At 39.5% G+C, this 26,025-nt stretch overlaps 1 protein-coding gene across 1 annotated transcript in view; it reads right to left on the bottom strand.

Moving 5' to 3' along the window:
* Positions 1 to 26,025, bottom strand: part of LGR6 (leucine rich repeat containing G protein-coupled receptor 6) — a 159,737-nt gene that overhangs the window by 11,104 nt on the left and 122,608 nt on the right. The window contains exons 7-14 of the mRNA XM_060772489.2: positions 8,191 to 8,259; positions 7,172 to 7,243; positions 6,778 to 6,849; positions 5,993 to 6,058; positions 5,050 to 5,121; positions 2,558 to 2,629; positions 1,509 to 1,634; positions 407 to 567 (exon numbers count right to left, since the gene is read on the bottom strand). Of these exons, the coding sequence (XP_060628472.2) occupies positions 407 to 567; positions 1,509 to 1,634; positions 2,558 to 2,629; positions 5,050 to 5,121; positions 5,993 to 6,058; positions 6,778 to 6,849; positions 7,172 to 7,243; positions 8,191 to 8,259 (710 nt within the window). The remainder of the gene's footprint in view (positions 1 to 406; positions 568 to 1,508; positions 1,635 to 2,557; positions 2,630 to 5,049; positions 5,122 to 5,992; positions 6,059 to 6,777; positions 6,850 to 7,171; positions 7,244 to 8,190; positions 8,260 to 26,025) is intronic.

The raw sequence follows: 26,025 nt of genomic DNA, 5'->3' as shown, positions 1-26,025 counted from the left end.
TAATAATATTAATAATTTATTATTATTATTATTATTATTATAGGCTCTGACATAACCAGTACAGGTTTATGCCTATTACCACTGGGAGCCATGCCAAAAGATCTCAGCCGGCATTTGGAAACAATAAACATTGACAAAATCACAATCTGTCAACTGCAAAAGGCCACCTTACTTGGATCTGTGTACATCATTCAAAAATATATCACACAGTCCTAGACGCTTGGGAAGTGTTCGACTTGTGATTTTGTGATACGAAATGCAGCAAATATATCTTGTTTGCTGTGTCATACTGTGTTTTTGTGTCAGTAAAATAATAATAATAATAATAATAATAATAATAATAATAATAATAATAATTTATCCTTTAACAAATTCAGAAGTGGCCAAGACACAAAACTGATCTTACAGTGACTATCAGCATGGCCTGGAAATAGTCCCAAGGTTCTCTTGGAGCCATCCTCATCCTCAGGACTCATATCTTCCAAATCCCACTGACTGGAGCCTTTGAAGAAGTTGCCACATGCTCCATAGGCACAGCACTGGTAGGCATAGGGCACCTCCAGGACCCTGCAAAGGAGAATAAATGGCTACCAGTTATCTGACTCTCTTTCAACACATATGCATGCAGAAATTCATATTGCAACAAAAGGTAGCCTTCGTATTGAAACCGAGAAGCAACAAGGGGATGTGGAAGGCTGGAGAAATGCAAAATACTAAGTGTTTAATAGTTGGACAGATTTTCCTTTTTGCACACTGAGCTTTTCATATAGCCTTCAGGAAAATTGAAAATGCTCACAATCCCTGTTCCGCATAGCTATTCAATCTTCCTAAGCACAGTATATATTTGTGAGTAAGAAGTAAAGCCCACATTTCCATGGTTCGGTTTAATGAGCAGCCAGCATTGGATGGAAACAAAATACCAATATTGCCTTACTAGGCTGAGCACCCAGAATCCCTGGAATAATCAATAGCTGAGCAAAAACACTGAATTGGATAGTGTGGTGGTGTCTAAGGACTCTTCACTTACATAAATGCTAGACATTGCTGGTGCTTCTACCACTATGTTCTGGGCCTTATGGTATATTGTCTTAGCTGTTTACTCTCAACGCTCCCAGCAGCTCATTAATCCACAGCAGACAAGACATGGCCACACAAACAGCATTTACTGTAGGAAGGCTGGATGTCATTAGCTGAGGTTGGCTTTTGCAAAGGTTTTCCGCTCTGCTGAGCCTCAGGCGTGAGTCCCCTGCTTTCAGGGCCTCTGCCTTGTGTGTGAGTTTGGAGGATGCCGGCGACAAGACATTCAGTGGCTCATCAATTTCTCAAGGCAGTAATGGATTCAAGGTGGGAGCAGGAAGACACGCTTGCTCAACCTCTGGCTTAACAGAATTACATGGAATTGTTTGGTAAACAGACAGCAGAAGGCAGATTAAAGCAAATAAATAAAAGTCCAGCCAGAGAGACACAGAGAGCACTTTGTGGAGCTAGAAATCTGAAACAATGCTCACCTTATCTTGGGAAGGCTTTCTTTGCTGAAGGGTTCCAACAATGCAGGGTTGCCTTTGAGCTTGAGGTGTGTCAGTCCACTCAAACCAGCCAACGGCAGTGTCACCAACTGATTGTCAGTCAAATCTCTATGGGCATAAAAATGGAAAACTTGACTGTGGGAAGCTGTGAGGATACCATGAACTGAATTTGTTACAAGACTTTATTCTGGACAATTTAGGGTTCTGCATTTAGTGTTTTAAACAGGACTTAAGTACAATTTTAATTATATTTTATTTTCATAAGGTTCTCTGAGAATACCTTGGATGGGCTGTTTAGATAATGTTAAAACGAATGAAAATATCTAGTTGCAACAATTACTATCCCCAGGAAAAGCTTAGACTAGGGAGCTAATTGATTACAAATGACTTCCTTCTGTAAGAAGGTGTGTTCCACTATAAGAACAAGGAGACATAGATTCAAAAATCTCTGCTTAGCTTTGAAGCTTATTAGTTTGAAGCTTATTGATCACAGGCCAGTTACCCTTTCTCAGCCATCGATAGTTGTGAGGATATAACAGATAGAGGGTAATCTCACATATAGAGCAGCTGAATATGCTAGTACAGCCCACCTTATCTCTGCAGTTCATCTAAAACAAATGGTTTGACTATTACTATGGGGTTTTTTTTCTGTGTCAGGAATGACTTGATAAATTGCAAGTCACTTCTAATGTGAGAGAATTGGTTGTCTGCAAGGATGTCATCCAGAGGACACCCAGATGTTTGATGCTTTACCATTCTTGTAGGAGGCCTCTCTCATGTCCCCACATGGGGAGCTGGAGCTGACAGAGGGAGCTCAAACTGCTCTCCCCCAGATTCAAACTGCTGAACTACTGGTCAGCAGTCCTGCCGGCACAAGGGTTTAACCCATTGGGCCATTGGGGGACCAACATGCATAACTGCATAACTGCTGTACAATGGAGTTCTACACACTAGCATTATGTCCCATGACATGCCAAAATAGGGATCTCACATAATGAAGTATACTATTATGCATCATTGGTCCAACTTACAGTTTGATAAGAGCATGTAAGGTCACAAAAGCTTCAAAATGGATGTGCTGGATGCAGTTCCAACTCAGATCACTGCAAAGGGAAGAGTATCAATAATGATGAAAAAAGCATGCTAAGGAATATAAGTGATAATGTTACAAATAGTGTTTTTTCCTTATTCTCAGAAGCTTTCAAAATATAGGAAGATTTTTCTTATGATAAATGGCAAACACCTTTGTTTTTCGGAGTACATTGTTAACCCATGAATATATCTGGATTGCTTCTATTCGTTTTTTAAATTCATCCTGATGCCTGGTAGATGTTTTCTGCCAGCAGTATTTACAGGGCAAAACCTAACACACAATTAGGGTCTTTTACACTTTTGTCCATATTCACTAGACTGCTGGGGTTAAAATTGCTGGAAGAAACTAGGTTCTTGTGGGTTTTTTCGGGCTATAGAGCCATGTTCTAGAGGCATTTCTCTAGAACATGGCTCTATAGCCCGAAAAAAACCCACAAGAACCTAGTGATTCCAGCCAAGAAAGCCTTCGACAATATGCTGGAAGAAACATTAACAAGATATACAGATGATACCACTCTGATGGCCGAAAGCAAGAAGGAACTGAGGAGCCTTCTAATCAAGGTGAAAGAAGAAAGTGCAAAAGCTGGGTTAAACATAAAAAACCCCAAGATTATGGCAACAAGACTGATTGATAACTGGCAAATAGAGGGAGAAAACGTGGAGGCAGTGACAGACTTTGTATTTCTAGGTGCAAAGATTACTGAAGACGCAGACTGCAGCCAGGAAATCAGAAGATGCTTACTTCTTTGGAGGAGAGCAATGACCAATCTCGACAAAATAGTGAAGAGTAGAGACATCACACTGGCAACCAAGATCCACATAGTTAAAGCAATGGTATTCCCCGTAGTAACCCAAGGATGTGAGAGCTGGACCATAGGGAAAGCTGAGTGAAGGAAGATAGATGCTTTTGAACAGTGGTGATGGAGGAAAGTTCTGAGAGTACCTTGGACCGCGAGAAGATCCAACCAGTCCATACTTCAGGAAATAAAGCCCGACTGCTCATTGGAGGGAAGGATACTAGAGGCGAAGATGAAGTACTTTGGCCACATCATGAGAAGACAGGAAAGCTTAGAGAAGACAATTATGCTGGGGCAAATGGAAGGAAAAAGGAAGAGGGGCTGACCAAGGGCAAGATGGATGGATGGTATCCTTGAAGTGACCGGCTTGACCCTGAAGAAGCTGGGGGAGGTGATGGCCAACAGGGAGATCTGGTGTGGGCTGGATCTGAGATCACAGAGTCGGAAGTGACTGAACGAATAAACAACAAATGAGACTGCTATAATCTCAGGCATTCCTGTGATGCTCACTGGTATCTGCAAATCTATTCTCAACAACAAAGCAACTTACATCTCAAATTCTGTGTGCATTTTATTTTTTATTTAATGTGTATATATTTAATTTGTGTATTATAAAGCTGCTACATGGAATGGTTGTGGTCTGTTGTGAAACATACAGGTTTGCAACAGAACCCCCTCCCCCTAGTTTCTATTACTCGTGCGATTTTAAGTTGTACTTTAAAATTTAACTCTAATATATAAAATTCTTTCACTATATTTTAATATTGTGAAACTAGCTGCTTTTAAAGTTGGATCTGTTTTCATCATGTTCTGAATTGCCCAGATGTGGGAAGAAAGTGAGATACAAATCAAGTAAGCAAACAAGAAAGAAAGAAAGAGGAAGAGGTTGTTTATATAGTTAATATGGCAAAGTATAAATACTGTTTTCATAAAACCTCAAAGATGTGAGCTTTAGAAATACTAATTGACCAGTTTTACAATGACCATTCCTCCTTTTTTTTTTATAAATAACTAATGAACAAGCCATAGAGGGTGGTAAGAAGGACTATTATCGTGGAAAATATATTATTTAACCTGCAGGGGAAGAAGGCTACGTAGGAAGTGCAGGTCATTAAGCTCCAAGGTTTGGAAGACTAGCCTTTGAGGAAATGCAGTTGAGTGGGGAACCTTTATTCCTTTGATTGCTTATTTGAATATTTATGATTTGCCTTTCAGTCTCAAAGGCTGAAATATTCTGCAGTGCAAATCAGTGTCTGTTCCTGATATATTTCTAACTCTGAGGAAGGCCACAAGCTTTCCTTTTCCCTCTGTGTGAGGTATATAATATGGGTACTATAGATCTATAAAGTATGTGTCCATATCATATTTTATTTGCATCTGGTACTTTTGCGGGCCTGGAGTTGTGCCCGACATGTTGAACTCCATTTTCTTCTCGTTTTGGGCTGGTGGAGAGAGGAGGAGACATCATAATAAGAAGAGGCTGTTATGTGTTCCATGAACTAGTACGGTCTATTTGCTCTGAAGGGATCTTTGTATGGCTGGGCCTGTAACCATGCTTAGAGCAGCCTACATTATATTGCTCATAGTCTCCTGATCCTTTTTCATTACAAGAATTCACCGCAAGCAGTACTTACATGGAGCGCAAGGCTGTGAGCTGCCCAAAGGTGTCTGCTCCAATTTCATGGATGCAGTTGTGCTGAAGGCCACTGCAAAGACAGAGAGGCTGCAATGAGAGAGGGAAACTTGCTTCATAGAGTTCTCCATCTTCACTGGCAACAGAAGAAAGCACTCCTGCCATTAAGGTTACTTCCATTAAAGTTGCAAAGGAGTTCAAATTTCAAGAGGAAAGTGGATCAAGAAACAAAACAACCCACCCACCCCTTTCCCCAGATGCAGCCTCAGGCCTGGGACAGTGCCCCATTCAATCAAAAGCTTGCTTGTTATGGGGTTTACAAGTATCAAGGTTTCTTTATACCAGCCGTTCCCAGGCCTCCTCAGCATCTGCTCCTGCTATGGAGCCTGGAGGGCTTAATGTCACCACCTGGTGCTGCTACCCATGGGAATGCCCGAGTGAGGGGGAAGGGAAAGCAAATACTGGGAAAACAGAGATTCAATGTCTCCTTAACACTTGTGTCTTTTTGGCCAGTCTTTTTAACCTGATTTCACCATATATATAATCAGTCCCAGCATTCATTACTTACTTATTAATTGCAGTTAGATCCTACCTTTCTGCCAGTGGGCTCATGGAAGTGTACATGGCCCACCACACCCCTTTCAGCTGCATAGAAACATTGTCAGGCAGGTTGCACATGAATAACACAAGGTCACTCAATGAATTCCATGGCTCAATGAGCTGGACCTCCCAAGTTCTGCCCCTATATACTAACTGCTGCATCAGAAGACCTTCCAGAATGACTCATGAGACTGTCGAGTAGAAAATTCACTGTTGGCCACATTAAACCCTTGGGAAAGTCCTGGTTAGGTGTCTGTGCACCATAATCAACCTCTCCATTGTTTGTCAGTTCCTACTGATTGCATAACAGACTGGGAATGCCACCACAATTTGCTGTTACTCACATTTCTTCCAGCCTCTGGCAGTAGTGGAAACTGGGCAGCTCCTCAATTTGATTGTGTGAGAGCTCACTGCAGAAGAAAACAACAAAGATTCAAACAAAGCAAGCTTTCTTGAAGACCCTTTTGGAAAATATCTACTACAGAGGAAAGGAGTGGGTGACCTCAGGCAATACAGGTGGAGAGGCAGAAAAGCAAAGCCAGGTTAATATCTGCATTGTATCCACCTGATGCTTGGCACCAGTCCTTTCATTAATTTCTGTGCTCAGCTCATGGTATTATTCTTGGATTACTCAATCCTTCCTGTTTTCAAACCCCCCATTTCTGTCTTCATTGCATTTATCAAAAAGTCAAAGATACAAGTAATTTGCATGTCATGTTTCGCAACATTAGGACTGATATACATAACTATTGGTCACATGAAGACTGGTGGAAAATACATTTCTGTATCTTTAGTAAGTACGTATAGTGCCATTTTATCACTTTCAAATATTTCAAGTATGTAATTAGTTAGTTTGTAGATGCCCATGATTTTGTACTTTGGCTTTTTCCTTCACCTTCTACTATAAGCTAACTTTGATTTAAATTTTGGATGATTTTTCCTGTCTACCCCTGTTTTTTTCTCCCCCACTTTTGCATAGTAAACACACCCCAAAATGTCCTGATACTGGGATAAGTATAACCCTAATCCAACCCCAAACTCCATAATGTATGCCCATAGACCTATGATTGCTGTCCTGCTGACACTCACAATCTTTAACAAAAGAGAGAAAGATGCATGTATAACTTACAGAATACGAAGGCTGGGTAACTCTTGGCACATTCCCTTGGGAAGTGAGTGGATTTCAGCTCGTGTCAAAGTCCTATTGAAAAGAAGGTAAACTTAGACCATTCCAAACCATATTAGTATTGGGGGAGATCACTGGGAAGGAATTAAAGGGAGTGTAGCACACTATAAGTAGGTCTATTGCACATTATTATTATTATTATTATTATTATTATTATTATTATTATTATTATATACCTTACTTTTTCTCTTGACAAGGAGACTCATTCTCTTCATCCAGCACAAATAGACAGTAACTAAGTTCTACACAACTCTGTGACCCCTTCCCTTATGAAGAGAGTAGTTTCGAGATTAGGAATGGAATTGTATATACTAGTTGTGTATATAGTATTTCTTACATAATCTGAAGTAGAGGATTTCCATCGAATGCTTTCTCTGGAATAGCCTTGATGTTGTTGTTATGAAAGCCTCTGTTAAAGAAGGAGACACCAGAAAGGTTAAGAGATAGAACATGCAAGTAACATTGGCTTAACTTTCACCAGCAAATAATAATAATAATAATAATAATAATAATAATAATAATAATAATAATAGAAATATGACACCCCCACTTTAAATTTTCACATATGGCAAATGCACAGACTTCTGTTTCTCTGTGTGTGACCACTCATCCTGCTCCATACAAACACATGTCTATTATGCAATGCATAACCATCTAGAAAGTACAACTTTGTATTTTATTTATCATTCACAAATTATCTTTGGAGCCAAAATTTATCTTAGCCTAACAACAACACTGTAGAATATATGAGTGCAAGGGGGTGGGACTGCATGGCTCACGAGGTCTCTTCCAACTCTATAATTCTATGATTCTATATGTGACTGAGACCTCTATCATTTAACAAAGCCAGCATTTTAACCAAATGGTACAACAGCATTTGTCTGACCCAAAATCCCAAACAGGAATTATTACTGGAATATATGTAAGCAAGTTCAGGAGACATTCCTTGAACTCATAGGAAGCCAACAATATGAACTGTGAAGCCCTTGTTTGATAAAAGCATTCATGTTTGGTGAAGACCAAGCTACCGAGGAACTGCTGGATGGGTGGTTGGAATGTGCAGGAACTGGAGGCAATGAAACAGCCTATGCCATTCCTAAATTAAGACCATCTGAACATACTCTAAAGGTTGGGAAAACTGTTAAACATAATGTATACCCATCTCTTGGGAAGCCACATCATGTCTGTGAGGCATTTGTTGCCATGCTAGAGAGGAGCAAGCTGAATTTATGAGAGAAAGGGTGAAAAAGGAATGCACATTCAGGCCTGGAATGTGATGCCTCTCCACATTAAAGCCGGGACCAGATCATCCATTTCAGCATTATTTCTACAGAATGTACATGAAATATGCCTTACAGCTCTTGAAGTCGTCCGAGTGTCCTAATGGCTATTGGAAATTCCACCAGCTCATTATAGTTCAAGTCCCTGGGAGAGAAAGAAAGGCAAAGCTGTCATTAGAAACATTGTGAAAGCTATGCATGCCACATTGCAAAGGTCTGGAAAATTGCTTATTAAACACTAGAGATCTGGTCACCAATGTGTGGAAGCACAGTCTCAAAGGAATGCTATTATAATTTCCATTTTAGAAAACTTATCAGGACTGATGCCAAGGACCCTTCAGCAGACCAGTGATTTTTCTTGTCTTGGATTCCTAAGCATCTCTTTTTTATATTCTTTCCAGGATGATCTGACATTCCACAATCTAGTTCTACACTCACCATTAACCTTTTAAACACATCTACAACAGAAAAACAAAATGAAGAGGAAGCTCTTAAGCATCTTTTGAATAAAATCAATTTTTCTTTATAGGACGCATTGCTTTTCCATCCAGGGATGGATAACTATGACCCTTCCACACAATTTGGACCTATAATTTAAAAAATTCCTACAGTTCCTCACAATCAGCTATGCTGGTTGGAATCAGAAGTTGAACCTCTGGAGAAGCACAGTTGCCTATCTCTGTACAATAAAGAAATAGCAACAGGAATAGTTAAGCAGTATGCTCTAACTTTAAGCTATGTAACAGCTGTTGCCAGGATAAATAATATAATGACCCCTCACTTCTCTGATGGATTAAGGGCCAGAGCACTGTCAGAGAGTGGACTTGGTCAAAAAGTGGAATCCAGGTTATGTTTGCTTGGTTACTGAAAAATGTAAATAACACACTATATATAGTACTTTTGAATGCCTGGTAAAGTTAAAAGAACTTATGCACATTCAAAAGTGATTCAAGGAGGATTCTGCTCTTTTAGAAAACTTATCAGGACTGATGCCAAGGACCCTTCAGCAGACCAGTGATTTTTCTTGTCTTGGATTCCTAAGCATCTCTTTTTTATATTCTTTTTTATATTCTGTAGGTAAGCACATGCATGCAAGCAGTCCGAAGTGAGCTTCGTAGGCAAAAAGGAATTGACACAAGAGCAGATCCTTAATCAAGTTAATCAAAATTCTGTAATTTGCAAGTGTTGAAGAGCGAGTCATCAGATAGTGAGGCATCAAAAGGAGAGGGAAGCCTGTATATAGGAATGTGAGACAATGCTAACGGCAGAAACAAGCAGGCACGTCCTGCAAAACATGGCTCCATTTGCTTTCAGTAGTTGAATGCATTATGTCAAAAAAGATGGAAGGGGATTGAAATCCACGTCCGTCCCACTCGTTAGGATTATAATGTATGGACTTGTTGCAAGTTAGCAACCTTTGTGAGACTATACTCAGTTAACTGTTTGTCTGGTTGTTAGGCTTCATCCACATCAGTTCTCTTCCTACATCACTGTAATTGTAGCCATTTTCTGCTTCCCTCTTCCTCCTCCATTAGACCATGCATTTGTTTATGAATAAGTATGCTTTTTTTCATTATATCTGGAATTACTCTGAAACAGAATATCTTCAAATTTAGGACTGCACCATACAAGCAAAATCCATAGTAATATACATATATTGCAGGAAGATGGGTGTCCCTGGTCAACAGGGCCCTCTGCTTAAGCACATCTAAGCACAATGGTAAATCCAGCGCTGCATATGACCCACCTTTCTCTCACTGGCTGGCTGGCTGCTCCTTGACATTCCTGTATCCCAGGTGTAAACAGGGAGGTTGTATGTATAGGGAAGAGGCAATGGAACTACACATGTTGCAGAATCTTGGCTATAATGCTGTGTTCTTTGGAGTGTTGATGTTTGCTTCCCTTATGTTAAAAACTTCTAGGGTCCTTTCTTTTTTCAAAGGCTATATGTTTGGATATATCAAGCTGAACCAAAACTGTGAGAATGGTAAAACAGGCCGCTAGCATATTCTAAAGATACCCATTGAGCAAGAATCTCTGAGCTGTGGAACAATTTCCAAGGCATCGATCTATTGGGAATTTGTTGTCGAAGGCTTTCATGGCCAGAATCACTGGGTTGAAGGAAAATGTACTTAACATATATTAAAAAGACTGTGAATAAGGACAGCACTGCAGACTTTTCTGCAACTTCCAAAGCAGGGGATAGGAAAATGTGGTCCTCTAAATATTGTCCAATTGTCTCTGAACCTTTAAGTGTGGTCATGCTGGATACATGTGGCAGCTGTGGTCCAGCAACATTGTAGGGCCAAATACTCTGCATTCCTCTTTCATGGGGTCCCATCTAAGGCTGCAAACACAGGGGAAGCCACATGCGGTGTAGATTATGTGCCGCCCATCATTAGAATAGGTCAGTATAATTTGCTCCAGGCTTAATGGGCATATCACTTTTTCCATGTACATGGTAGTCTGGTGAATTTTAATTGGTGAGCATCTTAGAACACTAGAAAAAATTACTAGCTCCCAAGGATCACTTTGTAATTGTACTTAATGGATCCCAAAGTAATTACCACATGAATAGGATTGTGGTTTAAAGAACAGAAATCATCATGAATAACCATGGAATTAAATGGGATTTGCAGTCTAATTACCAAGTAACGCCTAGTTTGTCATACTCTCCTCCAACCACTGCCTCATAATTACCCTGTAAGTCTCCTCTGCCCTTATCCATTGAAGACAGGGCTAGACATGCCTCTTATTAGCAAGTGTAAAAATGTCATGGAACCAATCAGTGTCTAGAAGTGCTCAAGTGAACTTGCTGTATAAAATGCTGTAACATGCATGCAGACTCCAGAAGCACCATCCATCACTGCATTAAACATGCTTTGAGTTCTGTAAGAGTAAGCTCACTTAACTCTATCTCAGAATGTGGCCAGAGATATTTTCTAGACATTTTTAGGCAATGATCTTCTGTAACACACAATAATAATTTCAATTGTCACTATTACAAAATTATTTGTGCAGGTGACAATAGGTTACATCTTCCTCTTAAATTCATCATCATTAGATAACAAGGAATGGAAAAGATACTTTTTTATATTTTTGTCAGTGTACTGTTTAATTTAAAGAACATATGGAAAATTTACTATCAGATTGAAATATTTCTTTGGGGGGCAAGTTAAACAATGAACAGTGTTTAAAGAAAAGAAATAGAAAGTCTGACCGAAAGTATTATTCTCCAGGACAGGAAAGGGCAACCGAGGGGATGCAATGAATCCATGGGGTTGGGGGACATTTTTTACATTGGGCAACAAAACATGAGCTGCAAATCCAAAGGGTTTTGCAACTTATGGCAAAACAACAAGAAGCGGTCTCATACACTCATTGGTATCTTATTCTGATGTTTACAGAACACTGTCTTAATTTTGTTTTTTCATTATAGGTTGAGTATCCCTTATCTGAAATGCTAGGAACCAGAAGGATTTGGGGTTTCAAAGTTTTTTGAATTTTGGAATACTTGTATTTGTATGTATCTTGGAGGTTTGACCCGAGACTAAACACAAATTTCATTTATGCTTCATATAAACCTTATACACATATCCTGATGGTAATTTTATGGAACATTTTTGTGCGTGAAGCAAAGTTTATGTACACTGAACCATAAAAAATTGAATGTGTCACTACCGCAGCCACCTGTATGGATAATTCTGGATTTTGGAGTGTTTTTGATTTCACTTGGTCTAAAGAAGCATGGGTTCTTCAGTTTTGCTGATGTTTGCTGGTTATTGTAGCCCCTGTGTCTACTTATTCCATGCCTTTTAGGAGCTTCCAGAAAAGAGCACTAAAGACCACTTGGAGGGCCATGTGTTATTCATCCTCATTCTAAATTATTGACTCAGAGCAGTTCTGAAGAGAAAGAAGTGATTCTGCAGCTGTCATTGATATCTCCAGAGCAATTGGGGGAGTTGGTGATTGATAAACTTAAAAGGGAATGAGAAAATAGTTCAAAGGAGGTATGGAACGAAGGGTAAGCTCAAAGAAAGAAAGAAAGAAGGAAGGAAGGAGAAAAAGAAAGAAAGAGAGAGGGAGGGAGGGAAAAGGAAAAGAAGCAGGCAAAGGTCTACTGAAGCAACAGTCCACGGGGAATAGGAGGGTCCAAGGAAGAGCAGAAGAAACAGTGGCCCACTAGAATATGGAAAGTAATGAGTAAAGGGAGAAGTTATTTGTGAAGGAGCAGAAGAGGCAATTGACTAAGGAAAGGAAGTGTGGAAGAGGACAGACAAATCTACAGGAATGGGAGAGCAGTCAGAAGATGGCATCTAAAAGGAATATAGACATTATATTGCAAATGCTGTTGGCAAACTTGCTACATAAAAAAATCCAAAAACAATTGAATTTATATGAAAGTGGGGTTTTATGAAAGATTGGGTACCCATTCCCATCCTCAAAACAGCTTCTCCCATGAATAGAAAGAGTTTTCCATGACTTGATATGAGCCATGTTAGAATTATTAGTAAAAACAAAGTGCCAACTGATAGCAGTATAATTAGCAAATGTAAGTCACTCATTCGGTCTTTCAGTTCCTCTTCCAAGTACTATTTCAAGGGTTTTCTTTAAATTTCTGTTTGCATATCAAGCACCATGCAAGAACATGCAGGAACCCTTCCTCCACAATAAGCACTGGCATTCTTCACAAAGTTTAAAGTCTATCTGACTAAAGTTGTGGTCTCTGCTTGGCAAAGAAAGATGCATTACATTTTCCAGCATATCCTGCTGGATAGCAGAACTATCTTGGACCTGATCTGAGAATGCCTTTGCTGGAGGGGCACAAGTTTTGGCAGACATAAACATGTAGAGAAGCACAAAAGACTTTTCTTTGAGTGTGTTCTTAGGAACATCAGTGCAGTACAATGCAAAACACCAAGGAGCTGTTTAAGGAATCATTGAAATTTAAGGATGGGACACCTTAGAAAAGTCCCATAACCACATCTTATGAAGGACAAAAATATAAGTATCAATGCTCAATTAATGTCCAGACACAGATGGCACCCACAGATATGCATTTAAAATAAGAAATAAGAACAGTGGCACAAACATATAGAGGTAATTTGGTTAATTGAGAAAAAGAAGCCGGGTTTGGTCAAGAATCCAATTGTAGAGAAAAACAAATTCAATGTATATTAAGAAATAAAATGAAAAAGAGAGCACTACTCTATGTGCAGATTCACTTTCACTTACTATAAAGCAGTGGTTCCCAAACTATGGTCTGTGGACCACCAATGGTCTGTAAGAACTAAAATATGGTCTGTGGCCTTACCGTTTCTACACCGTTGCAATGAGAGCAACTGCTCTCGCAAAACCCTCTTATAGTGCCGAGACTTATTAAATATGGTTTGCTGTGGGCGAGCAGATGGCGACTACTGGGTGGCATATGTTTTGTATCAGAAACTAGAGCTGATGTGGTCTATCCAATGCAATTTTCTGAATCAGCACCCCAAATAACCAAACCAAATCTAAAGTTGACCAAAAACTGTTTCATAGCCCTTTTGGTACTAATGTTGGAGAGTGGTCCCTGGTCAAAAAAAAAAAAGTTGGGACCCACTGCTATAAAGGAACCCAAGCCTGCTAACTCCCACCTGTAATTTATGATGTTGCCTGTTATCTTTTTTTTGTAATAATCTTTGCTATGTTTAGGATTTTGAAATGCTTTCAGAACAATTCTTCCAGTTCTGCTAGGTTAAGCCTGTGCTTTATTTCAGGGAGCGGGGAGGTACTAATGATCATATATGTTCAATACCAGTTCTCATAAATCTAAAAAATCTTCCACTATTTCTGCTACATGAGGACTGTTTTTCTACTTAAATCATCAGTGAGGAATCCATACACTGACTTAACTTTAACACTTTGCACTCTATTTTTAAAATATCCCATAAAAATAGAGGTTACTACTGGTAAGACCTCGTTCAAATGAAGTTTTGGACATATTGGTGTTACAAAAGTATGCTATGATCAGGTGTTGGCAACTGGGATTAAGGATTGATCTTCTGACCATGGGGTTCTCTCTGACACTCATACTTCCAAAACCAATAGCAACAAGACCATGCTATTTTTCTGAGCCACTTTACTGAAATGGGTTTTGGAGATACTGTTTTATGCCCAGAAGGAATGGAGCCAACATAAAACACTGTCTCCAAGTTCCATCTCAGCAAGGTGGCCCAGAAGGATACTGTGGTGTTGGGGCTCATATATGACCCCAGAAGCACATTTGAAATATCCCTGGCCTAGACTTATATGTATGTAGTTACCCCTGAGCAGATAATATCTTAAGAAGGGGACTTCTGTTTAGACAAACAACTGTAGTTTCAATTTTAGTTGATGCGTGGACTGAATACTGAAGAACAATCCAACGTGAGCTGAGTTGCAATTTTGGAAGAACACGACTTGCATTGTTGTTATCTTTGTCATAAAGCATTCAGCAGTAATGATAGTTGTGGTCCTTTGGAATAATGATGCTCATCAAGCCTAGCATGCTGATAGTGATAGATGCTGGCATTTGTAGTTCGACAACATCTGGAAGACCATCAGTCTTCCACCCTTAATCTATGGGGTTGGCTACATCATCATCTCAGTTATGCTCTATGTAGGAGATATTTTTGTTATTTTGATGCAATGACTATTGGTGTATTTTCTCCAGCTACAATTTCTACATTGTTGAGAAAGTGCAGTTCTTCCTCTGTGCAACAGTAACATTTCTAATGTGCCATTTGGAAACAAATTTTATGAATACTACCACTGGGGTGTACCAGCAATATTAGTTATGTCAAGTAACTGACATTTCTGGCTTGCATTAAGACCTTTTTTCTTTTTGAAGTATGTTCTTTGTTGGATGGCGCATACACATACACACGCTGCTCCACTTAACAGCTCAAGGAAGAAAATGATCATGTAAAGCTATGAATCAAACACCAGCCAAAGGAAAATTAGTAAATGACAGCGAGGCTCCCTTGTCCCTTTACAGCCCAGACAACTCCAAAGAAGAGTAAATGGCAAATGAAAAGAAGCTATTATTATCCATGTTAATGGGGTTTCTGGAGCCAGTCGTCCTGCCAAAGTTAGTGGGGAATGGGTGTGAGAGGCATGACCATAAAACACTTACTCGCTTAACCACATTTAGAGCTGCCAGGTCAGGTTTTGCACCTAGTACAGCTTTTAAAATAGGAAACTTTAAAATTCTCCTGGAAAAGCAACAAGCCAAATGAACTTGTTATTGTTCTGAAGAGCTTCTGTGGACCCATATTTAGAATGCTTCAATCAATGTTTATTTAGGAGTAAAAGTAAATTGACAGTAGCAAAATGATGATTGCCAGATTGGGCTGCCAAAGTGATTTGTCTGAACCAGTGACACACAGCCTGGAACTATTAATAACTTGAGAGGGGCCAGAGTAAAAGAGAGAGAGAGAGAGGAAGAGGAAAATGGATAGCCTCAGCTCAATTTTCTGCCTCTTAGAGGCTATTAGTGGTTCTGTCTATGAAGCCAAGAATGAATGAATATATATCCATAAATTCTTCCACAGAACACCACAAATTTGCAGCTAATAAACCTAGAGAGGTAGTGAGATCAGAAATTGAAGCGGGAAATTTACTGGTTATTTTCGTCCTGCTCCAAGCTCCTTCCAGGAATTCAGACTTTCATTGTAATTCTGTGACAGTCCTTGCCCAAAGAAAGATTCCTTTGCACTTCTAGGCTTTCAATGGGGCATTATATTTGGATTGCTGGCTACTGCTTTCTCCTTACTTACATGATTTTCTGATTGCCACCAGAAACAATGCAACATAATTTGAATTTACACGTTTTGGATGGGGAGAGGAGGAAGTACAATCATGTGTCAACATCTGGATAGCGAAAATATTAAAGGGAACTATAACATATAAAGAATACAAAAACGTGGAGTAAACTTGGGAATGAAGAGAGGGGGAATGAACTTCAGCATTACAGAGTTTGTATGGCCCAAGTCAAATTAGAAAGTACAGTAGATTTCTTGAGAGAAATCCATACTGATTAAATTTCCTAGAAAAAAATATGTAAGGGGTTTGGTGCAGCTATATTTAAAGCAATTATGACAAGTTGTGACCTATACATTTGGTTTCACTCAGGCACTTCAGGCTGTCTGAGGTAAAACATAAGGAGAATACAATGTCTATTCTTCAACCTGGGATGCCAGACTACATACGAATATTATGTTTGCATCACCAAACTTTGGAAGTCTTTACTGCAGCATAAGAGGGTCAGTGTGGTGTAGTGGTTTAAGTATTTGTTTGGGATTCCAGGATTGTCCACAGAGCTATTCAGGTTTCAAATTCCTGTTCAACTATGAAAACTGGTTGACATTTGGCAGGTCACATGCTTTCAGACCATGTCTACAGTTATCCAATTAATCTGGGGCAAACCACTCCAGAACTTCCCCAGTGCAGCCCAAGTCACCCCTGGAGTCCTCTGGAAATAAATAAATAAATAAATAAATAAATAAATAAATCGCCCTTTGGGCAGAAGGTGCTGTGGAGCCGGCCACAAAGAACTCTCTGCCAGAGGCTTGCTGGTGATGTTGCGTTTCCTGGTCACCAACAAGCCGCTACAATAAAGTTGCTTGTGGCCAGTGGTGTAGTCGTTGGCTCATTGGACAGTGGATCATTCAGATCCTGCTTGATCCAGCTTTCCACACCCCCAAAACTTCCGTTTCCCTTAGAGACACATTAATGGCTGGATGCAGTGGTTCTGGTTCAAATCTAACTGTGCATCATCTGGATTCCCCACAGCAGCTAAGAAATTAGTCTGCATTATTTGTCCCATGTAGACATGGCCTCCATGTTAGAAAAGGGCAATGACAACCATCTTCTGAATAAATTCTGGCCAGGAAAACACTGTAATGGTTGACTTCAAAGCATATAATAGCAATACTGAGGGACTATTGAAATAATAACCCTTGTTTCAATGAATAAAAGATCTTCCTGAAGAAAAGTATTTTAACCTTTAGATTTACAGTAAGAACATGCAGACTCACAGGTCATATCAAATCTTCTATTCTACAGAATTGCAGATGTCTCATTTGCAGAATGTGAAATAAAGCCCATAAAGGTAGTCATGTGAAAATTTTGTGATCTGAGAAGAATAAAGATGTTCTTGTACTGATTTAACACCTATAATAACAAAGGAGGGTTCTCTCTTGTTGTAGGGAATGAAAATTATTCACAAAGACGGATGAAGATGAGGCACTGATTCTTATTGTGACTCCTCTGTATAATCAGCTCCCTCCCTATGTGGAAAACAGCTTAGTATGAGTACAGTTTGTTCAGCTTCAGGGCGAAGCAGATAAAAGTCATGGTTATCCCAAACACAGTCCCATGCCCACACATGACAGCTATAGCAAGCCAGATTGCTAAGGGGCCAGAGCTCATCCTGTCTTCTGTCTTCTCAGAGTTGGGACAGTCTTGGAATAAACCCCTTGGAATAAACCCTCTTCCTACGTCTCTTCTGTGTCTTCAGCTGTCTCTTCTGTGTCTTCAGGCTATCCCTTCACACTAAGCCCCTTTCTCTAATGCTTCCGGAAAGTGTTTGTTCTCGGCTGTCTGTTCTGTAGCTAAGGAAGCTTCTGAATCCCATATGGCTTCAATTTTGTCAGAATTTGTTTAACAAGTTTGAAGAAGGCCTCAGGGAGCTGGACTCTCCTGGGGGGTCCTTTGCTTTACAGATACAAGGCAGTTACATGGAAAAGAGTTACAGAAATAATTAGATAGAGGGGTGCATGGAATTATGGGTCTCAATGAGAAACCTGTATGCAGAATACTGTGCAATTCATTTTATATGCATTCTCCTCCTTTGTAAAATGTGTGTAAGTGTGCATTCAAGAGGGTCATTTTTATAAGAGGTTGACTGATAAAATCTAATTAAACAGCCTAATGGCTTGCCAAAGACGTTCATGGCCTGAATCACTGGCTTGCTGTGAGTTTTCTGGGCTGTATGGCCATGTTCCAGAAGCATTCTCTCCTGATGTTTTGCCCACATCAATGGCAGGCATCCTCATTCACACTTGCCTCCAGAAGACAAGAGTTCTTTTCTCCCACCCTGAACATTCCACAGGTATATTAACCCCACTTGCCTAGTTTCCAACAGCCTGGAAAACTCAGAGCAGCCCAGCATAATGGCTGATTTTTTAAATATTATAACAATAGATGTTTTGACATAATGACTTTGTGTATTCTCGGTGGTGGCCCCCCATTGGTGAAACTCGCTCCCCAGTGAAATTAGGTCAACTGCTTCCCTCCTTTCCCTCAGGAAAAAGTTGAAAACATGGCTGTGGGACCAGGCATTTGGATAGGAGGCTGACAATAAAATGATGACAATGCTATGGAAAATGGACTATGGATAGGCCTTGGACTAAGTTGTTGGTCGTAGAACTCGGATTTAGATATGGCCAACCAATTCAAATTGCTGTAAGCCACCCTGAGGCCTCCTCCAGGGGTAGAAAAGGGCAGGGTACGAATATTTGAAATAAATAAATAAATAAAAATATCCAAAATACATGCTGGTATGTATTGTGAGAAATATCATGCATGCAAAATTCTACAGATTTCTGTTTGGGGAACTGTTAGAACACTGTAGAATGATTATACAGATCCCTTTTCATTTAACTTAGGATATGGATAGCCTTACTCAGTCTCAATCAACTTTTTCCTGCTAATTCCCAGTCTCCTTTCCTACTTGTTCTGTAAATATCATTTTTACAATCATATTTGTGAATAACATGTTTTTGTTAACTGAGCTTCCATGTCATGTACGTAATGAGTGTGAAGACAGGATAGGCACTGGATCCAACTGTTCAGAACTCCCTTGTTAATGCTGACACAGCAGTGAACAAAATCCAAACAATGTCTTTATTGTAGATTTGTGTTAAAGATGATTACTTCTGAAATTCCCTTGAACTGCTATATGCAGCCATCTGTTGCTAACTGTGCAAACAACTATGAGCACTAGGCCCAGCACATGGAGACTCACTGTGCAAAAGGGGCGCTTATAAAATAAGCAACCATCTGAACCTCGAAAATTAATCATGGATTTTCTTTGTGGCCCTTGTGGCTACATAAGCTGTTAATCTTTGAACAACACATCTGAAACGTGGCCATTATGTATTAAGAAAGTTCAAACTGCAGTTAATTCTTTTAGATCGCAAACCAAAGGTAAGGCCAAAGATTACATTCCACGAACACCTGTCAAATTCTATCAGCTACCAAACAACAAACACATTCCTTCACAGCTCACATCACAGGGTCACAAAAAGTAGAATGAGATTCACATCCAATGGCTGTGCTCCAAGATATGGCCATTGAAAGGCCTATTGGATTAGACCTTCAAGGGATGGATTAATTCTCTTCAATCAGCGATGCTTAGAAACATTGGAGAATTGGCAGAGGCTGAGAAAATTGGAGCTCTTCTGTTTCTGTTATTACAACTGTGCTTTTCCTTTGCCAGATTTATATCGATGTCATTATATTCTTCCAGGGTCTGGGCTCTATACTCCCACATTACCCTTTCTTCTATCTCTAAAAACCCATATATCTTCTGTGCCCTACAACTGTAATTCCAGCTTTCCTCTGTCTCTTGCTATTTCCAGCTCTTTAGAAGAAAACTGGAACTTCAAGTGTGCTTTGATTTTATTTTTGGGTATACCATTCAGGTATATATACAAAAATACAAGAAGGTAGGATCCAGTTCTCATTTTTCTATACTTTTTTTCGAGCAAAATATACTGCCAAACACACCAGCATACCTTATGTACATGTACCATAATGACTTTTGACTCCAGCAGAAAGTTAATTCTTAGGCAACAGAAATCCTTAACTGAAAATCTGATGTGAATCCTGTCATACCACCCCCTTTTTCATTGCATTTCAATCCACATTAGCTTTGGAACCCAGTGAAGCCAGGGTTATTTGAAATGGATGCTATGAATGGACCCATTAGAAACTGGTCCAGATCCATGGCTTAGCAGTAGTATCTGAATGTGAGTAAAGTTACTGCAAATCCCATTGTCCAGGGTCCATCCTCCCCCAAACCTCGAAAGGGCATAAAGTGTGCCCCAAGTTTGGTCCAGATCCATGGCTTATGGCATTTGCAACAGTCTCTGGATGTGTGTGAATGTACTACAAACCGCATAATCTGTGGACTATGGTCCATCCTCCCCCAAACCTCACCAGGATATAAAGTAGGTTATGGGGAGGGGGCTGTGTGCCAAATTTGGTCCAGGTGCATCATTCGTGGGAGTTGCACTGGTCTCTTGAAATGGGAAGCAATAGGAAAGTTGCCACAAACATACACCACCACAAACATATATATGTTCATTTTTATTATATTAATAAATTACTGTTTGTGTATATTACTTTGTGAACTGTATGTATGAGATATAAATTGGTCTTCCATTGGAAGTAATGGTTGCAGAAAAAGGTAAATTGGATACCTCTGAACTATTACAAAACAAAACAAAAAATGCTCGATGCAAATGCGGCCTTGGTGCCAATTTTCCTCAAGGTTGTACAAAGCTACTCTAAGTAATCCATTATAAAGTAGAAATGTGAAAGCAACTGGGAGAGAGATCAAATATTTAGAACAGTTGACTTTCTTTTGAAAACATGGGACACCTTGGGGTTTGGGAAAACTGCAATGATATATTTCTTTCTTTCACAGTAATGCAATAACCACATTGTTTTAAACTGCTATTGTTACTAGACAATTCACACTGTTGTTGTTGTTGTTCATTCTTTCAGTCGTTTCCGACTCTTTGTGACCTCATGGACCAGTCCACGCCAGAGCTCCCGTCACCTCCCCCAGCTCGTTCAGTGTCAAGCCGGTCACTTCAAGGATACCATCCATCCATCCATCTTGCCCTTCGTCGGCCCCTCTTCCTTTTTCCTTCTATTTTCCTCAGTACTTCAACTTTGTCTCTAATATCCTTCCCTCCAATGAGCAGTCGGGCTTTATTTCCTGAAGTATGGACTGGTTGGATCTTCTCGCGGTCCAAGATACTCTCAGAACTTTCCTCCATCACCACTGTTCAAAAGCATCTATCTTCCTTCGCTCAGCCTTCCCTATGGTCCAGCTCTCACATCCGTACGTGACTACAGGGAATACCATTGCTTTAACTATGCGGATCTTCGTTGCCAGTGTGATGCCTCTACTCTTCACTATTTTATCGAGATTGGACATTGCTCTCCTCCCAAGAAGTAAGTGTCTCCTGATTTCCTGGCTGCAGTCTGCGTCTGCAGTAATCTTTGCACCTAGGAATACAAAGTCTGTCACTGCCTCCACATTTTCTCCCTCTATTTCCCAGTTGTCAATCATTCTTGTTGCCATAATCTTGGTTTTTTTTATGTTTAACTGCAACTCAGCTTTTGTGCTTTCTTCACACTACACTATTCCAAATGTTTTGCAACCAAATGTTCAAACCAATAGTCTTTAGGATGACAACACTGCTACTGAGTTTGAACAGATTATTAAGTAAACAGATAGACCCATGGGATATTACCCATGGGTCTATCAAGTCACTCCTGACACACACACACACACACACACACAAAACCCCGAGAAAGTACTTCTGAATTTTGCATATCAAAGGTCCGTTTTCAAGTGTTCAGTGCAAGAGTGAAATATGGAAGTCTTATCAGTGTATTTTTCCATCTGGTGGCCAAGCCTCTGTACAACTCAGCTCATGATTCCTAATTGAATTCATGTTCTTCCATCTTCTATACCAAGTAAAATAAAATGGTGAATGTTTACAAATGTATGCAGAAAACCAAAAAGCATATGCAACAAGTGTTATGGAGTTTCTGGATTGTTGTAAGTTTTTCAGGCTGTATGGCCATGTTCCAGAAGCATTCTCTCCTGACATTTCACCTATATCTATGGCAGGCATTCTAAGAGGTTGTGAGGTCTCACAACCTCTGAGGATGCCTGCCATAGATGCAGGCAAAACATCAGGAGAGAATGCTCCTGGAACATGGCCATACAGCCCAAAAACCTTACAACAACCCAGAAACTCCATCCATGAAAGCCTTCGACAATGTTATGGAGATTGCTCTAAATATGAAAGTAGAGAAGTTCAAATTAAATGTAAGAGCAAGATACAATGAATCTTTCACACATTAATAGCTTACTAAAGAAAGGAGTTATATGTTATTTTCTAAACTGTATAATTTCCTTGGTTAGAGTGGGGTGTAAATTCAGCATTAAGTCCAGCCCTGTGTGATCAGAATACACTTCTGCTGATTATCCAAACATATTGCTACTCCTTAATTACATTACAAGGATGTTTATTTTCTAAGCCTTTCCTCTAAAAATACATTTCCTGTTTCTGCACAATAATCTTGAAGTCTACGTACTCTGTCTAAGCCTCGAAAACATAACCTCTGTTTACTACAATGCTGATGGTGTCTATTTTCAATCTTCATTTCCTCATCCAACCCAACGTAATTTCTGAACTGGCAAAAAAATAGAAGATACTTGGATATGCTGTAATGCAACAATGCAGCACCTCTAAATATACAGTATATTTGTAATTGTGATTTGAACAAAGAACATTACTATTTCAAAAATATAGCTAATGTAGTATAATGTTAACTGCACATTTCCACACATTTACTCAGAACGTTATTTTCATTGGTACGTACTAAATGTACTAAATTTAAGCCAGTGTACATGGGACTCCTAGAACCAGGCACTCACTACACACAAACCTATCTTCCATTAATAAGGGATTCTTAAATGTAGAAAAAGTTTAAATCTAATAAGGAAGGCAATGTGGCATATATTTAAATTTCTCCTGCATCCCATTTCCATTCTATCACTGTAAATGAAGGTAGATGATAGCTCGCTACTACTGGTAAATTGAGTTGATGCATCACTGTAATAGGGGCAAAAGAAGATGGTGATCTGCATAAAAGTTTCATATTTTCATATAAATGCAAATATATGACTTACTACTACTGTTTAAATAGACATGTGTTAAAAAACCATGTGCTACAAACTTTTAGATTTAATATTTTTATAAAGATTTACTTTAATGTTTAAAAACACTATTTCAAAATATTTCAGTTTAAGATTCTGCCATTTTGCTGATTTTTTTTTCTTAGCGCAAAATTAATTTTGGCTGTAGCTTGAGCATGTCATGTTTGCTATTATTTGCCAGGCAGAAAAAACAAGTTTAATTTAAAATAAAAATGCCTGAAACACCCCTCCCAATTTTTAACATAGCTTTAAGAAATGACACCATATTTGTAACTTGATCCATAACCCAATTATACTTATTTCAAACAAGCCAGTTTAGTTCTATCATTGTTGATAGCACTTAAAAAATTTCACAGCAAGTATTTCAACTTAATTGCATTGTCTGGTTGCATATCCTTTTCATAGTTCTGTCCTCCTGGAATTGTGCTGTCTCATCCCAGAGAGAAGGATGCATATTATTTTCTAACAACATAGAAGAGCATGCCAATTTGTGACATACTGAGTTTCAGATATATTTGTGGTTGGAACATCCTTCAGAGGGTGCTGTCCCTCAGGCATCACCAGTCCATCTACCTCTGCCTTTTCTGTCTGTCCCAGGAAGAATTAGCTGACCCCTATGGAAAGGCCAACAAGGAAGAGAAGGTAGGAAGATCCTAGTAATACAATATCTTGCTGGTGCTGATACATGGAAGATCATATAGCTATATGAAAGAGAGAATATTTTGAGCTGTGGTTGTTTGAATCCATGGATGCCAAAGCCATAAATAAGTAGGACCAACTTGATTGGCAGTTCTACCTACTTAAAATAAACTTTGATTTTGCTGCACGCTGAGCACCATACCAATGTGTGATCATATCTTGTCATTTCACAGATCCTCGGGCTCTCTCCAGCACTTGTTTGAGTTGTTAATCAATTTACATAAAGAACATAATTTTGCTAGTAAAGATAGGTGCTCAACTCCATTTCTAGGCCAAAGAACTGGTGTTGCCTGTAGATGCCTCCAAAGTCATGTGGCTGGCATGACTGCATGGAGCACTGTTACCTTCCGCAGAAGCAGTACCTATTTATCTACTCACATTTGCATGTTTTCGAACTTGTAGGTTGGCAGAAGCTGGGGCTAACAGTGGGAGCTCACCCCACTCCCCTGATTCAAACCATCAATCTTTCAGTCAGCAAGTTTGCTATGCTATTGTATATAATGGGACTTGAGCATCCATGGATGTTGTAATCCTCAGATGGTCCTGGAACCAAATCTCAGCAGATACTGAGGGCCCATTGTATATGTATGCGTCACTACTATGAATGCTTCTATAAAGAGTGAAGAAAACTACAGACCCTTTTCATACATCTATCTGCACAATGGCATGGCAGCAGTTTCTCCAATAGTATGATCCCATATTGCTGAGCCTGACTGATCCATTTTATCTTGTGTTGAGTATTCACATCTATGCCAGTGTTGCCTAGATCACATTGAGGGAAACCTCTTTATATGGTAGTGTTGGTATATACGACAGGAGCTTTAGTGGTTCTCTGCTTCACTGAGTCAACACAGAAGTTTCCTAAGATTTTTCTAATGACTGAGCAGGATAGAACAGGATACTGCCTTTCCTAGAGACGCATGCACACTGTTGTAGGTTACCATATAGTTAATGGTTATCTGTATTTTCCCACTGAACATACCCAACAGGGAAGTTGTGGTTTTCCTATAAGAACAACACCAGGTTGCATCTATTTCCCCCACTATGTTGACACTGTCACAAAATCACCAATATTTTGACAGAACCATAACAGTTAAACAAAATTATGATGGGCAACTCAATCTGACATGCCTTCTTGTCATATAGATATCCAGATATCAATTCTCATTACATTCATATATAGTGTAGATTGAACTGTGAAGTGCAACTGAAACAGACCAGATTATGCCAATAGCTTATGTGATGGAAATACAGCTTACTGGATCTGATGCAATGCAGGTAGACACCACTGAAGGCCCCAACAACAACAAAATGTAAGACCCCCCCACCAACTTTGTATTCTAGTTTCTAAGCTTCTTGAATTGCAAGGAGTATCAGTAAATGACATACCATAATTCATACTAGCTGTCATTGTTAAACTATGAGTATAGCAGATAGGGAAATCTTTTCCTTTGCTGTTCCTTCCAGTATTTTTTTTAACAAATACATTGCTTCCCCATTTTTCTCTTCTATGGCACTTTTCAAAACCCTTTCTTTCTTCTTTTGCGTCAAGTTCACCCCCTTCTCTTCAGAATTCCACCCCATAAGCTTGGCACCTCCTTTTGGTTCATTCTTGTGACTATTCCTTTGTTGTTTCTACATCATTTCACATCATAGTTTGAACTGTGATTTAACGTCAATTTCAACAGAAGCCTTGGCAGGGAGTTTCAAAAACATACTCATATCAATCAGCTTTCCAAAATAAAGCCTGGCTCTGTGACCACTGTGCCCTTGGGGTGGTGCAGTTTCTTCTTTGCATGCATTGTCTTCTATCCCTAGGTGAACTGGCTAGGCTCCTTAATGACTTCAAAAGGAAACATGCCAAACCACACAAGAGAAAATGAATGTGGAGGTTTCCTTCTTTCTTCCTGTTATCTCATAATAGAGGAGATGACTTGGTGGCAAGATCAGAGATGGCTACAGGCGGAGATACCTTGCCAATTATTTAAGTTGCACAAGAGTAATGCCTCCTGGGAAAGAGACCTCAGTGTAATCTGGATAGAACCCAATTTTCACTCCACTGCTGTCATATTCCAGCATCTACTTTCTGCTGACTTGGTGGGATATGTCTATATTAAAATGTATGGCACTTATTCCAACTAGGCAAAAAACAACAACAACAAC

This window comes from Anolis sagrei, chromosome 4, assembly GCF_037176765.1.
Source record: "Anolis sagrei isolate rAnoSag1 chromosome 4, rAnoSag1.mat, whole genome shotgun sequence".
Taxonomy (NCBI): domain Eukaryota; kingdom Metazoa; phylum Chordata; class Lepidosauria; order Squamata; family Dactyloidae; genus Anolis; species Anolis sagrei.
The sequence above is the reverse complement of the archived record's forward strand: the minus strand, read 5'-3'. Positions and strand labels throughout refer to the sequence as shown.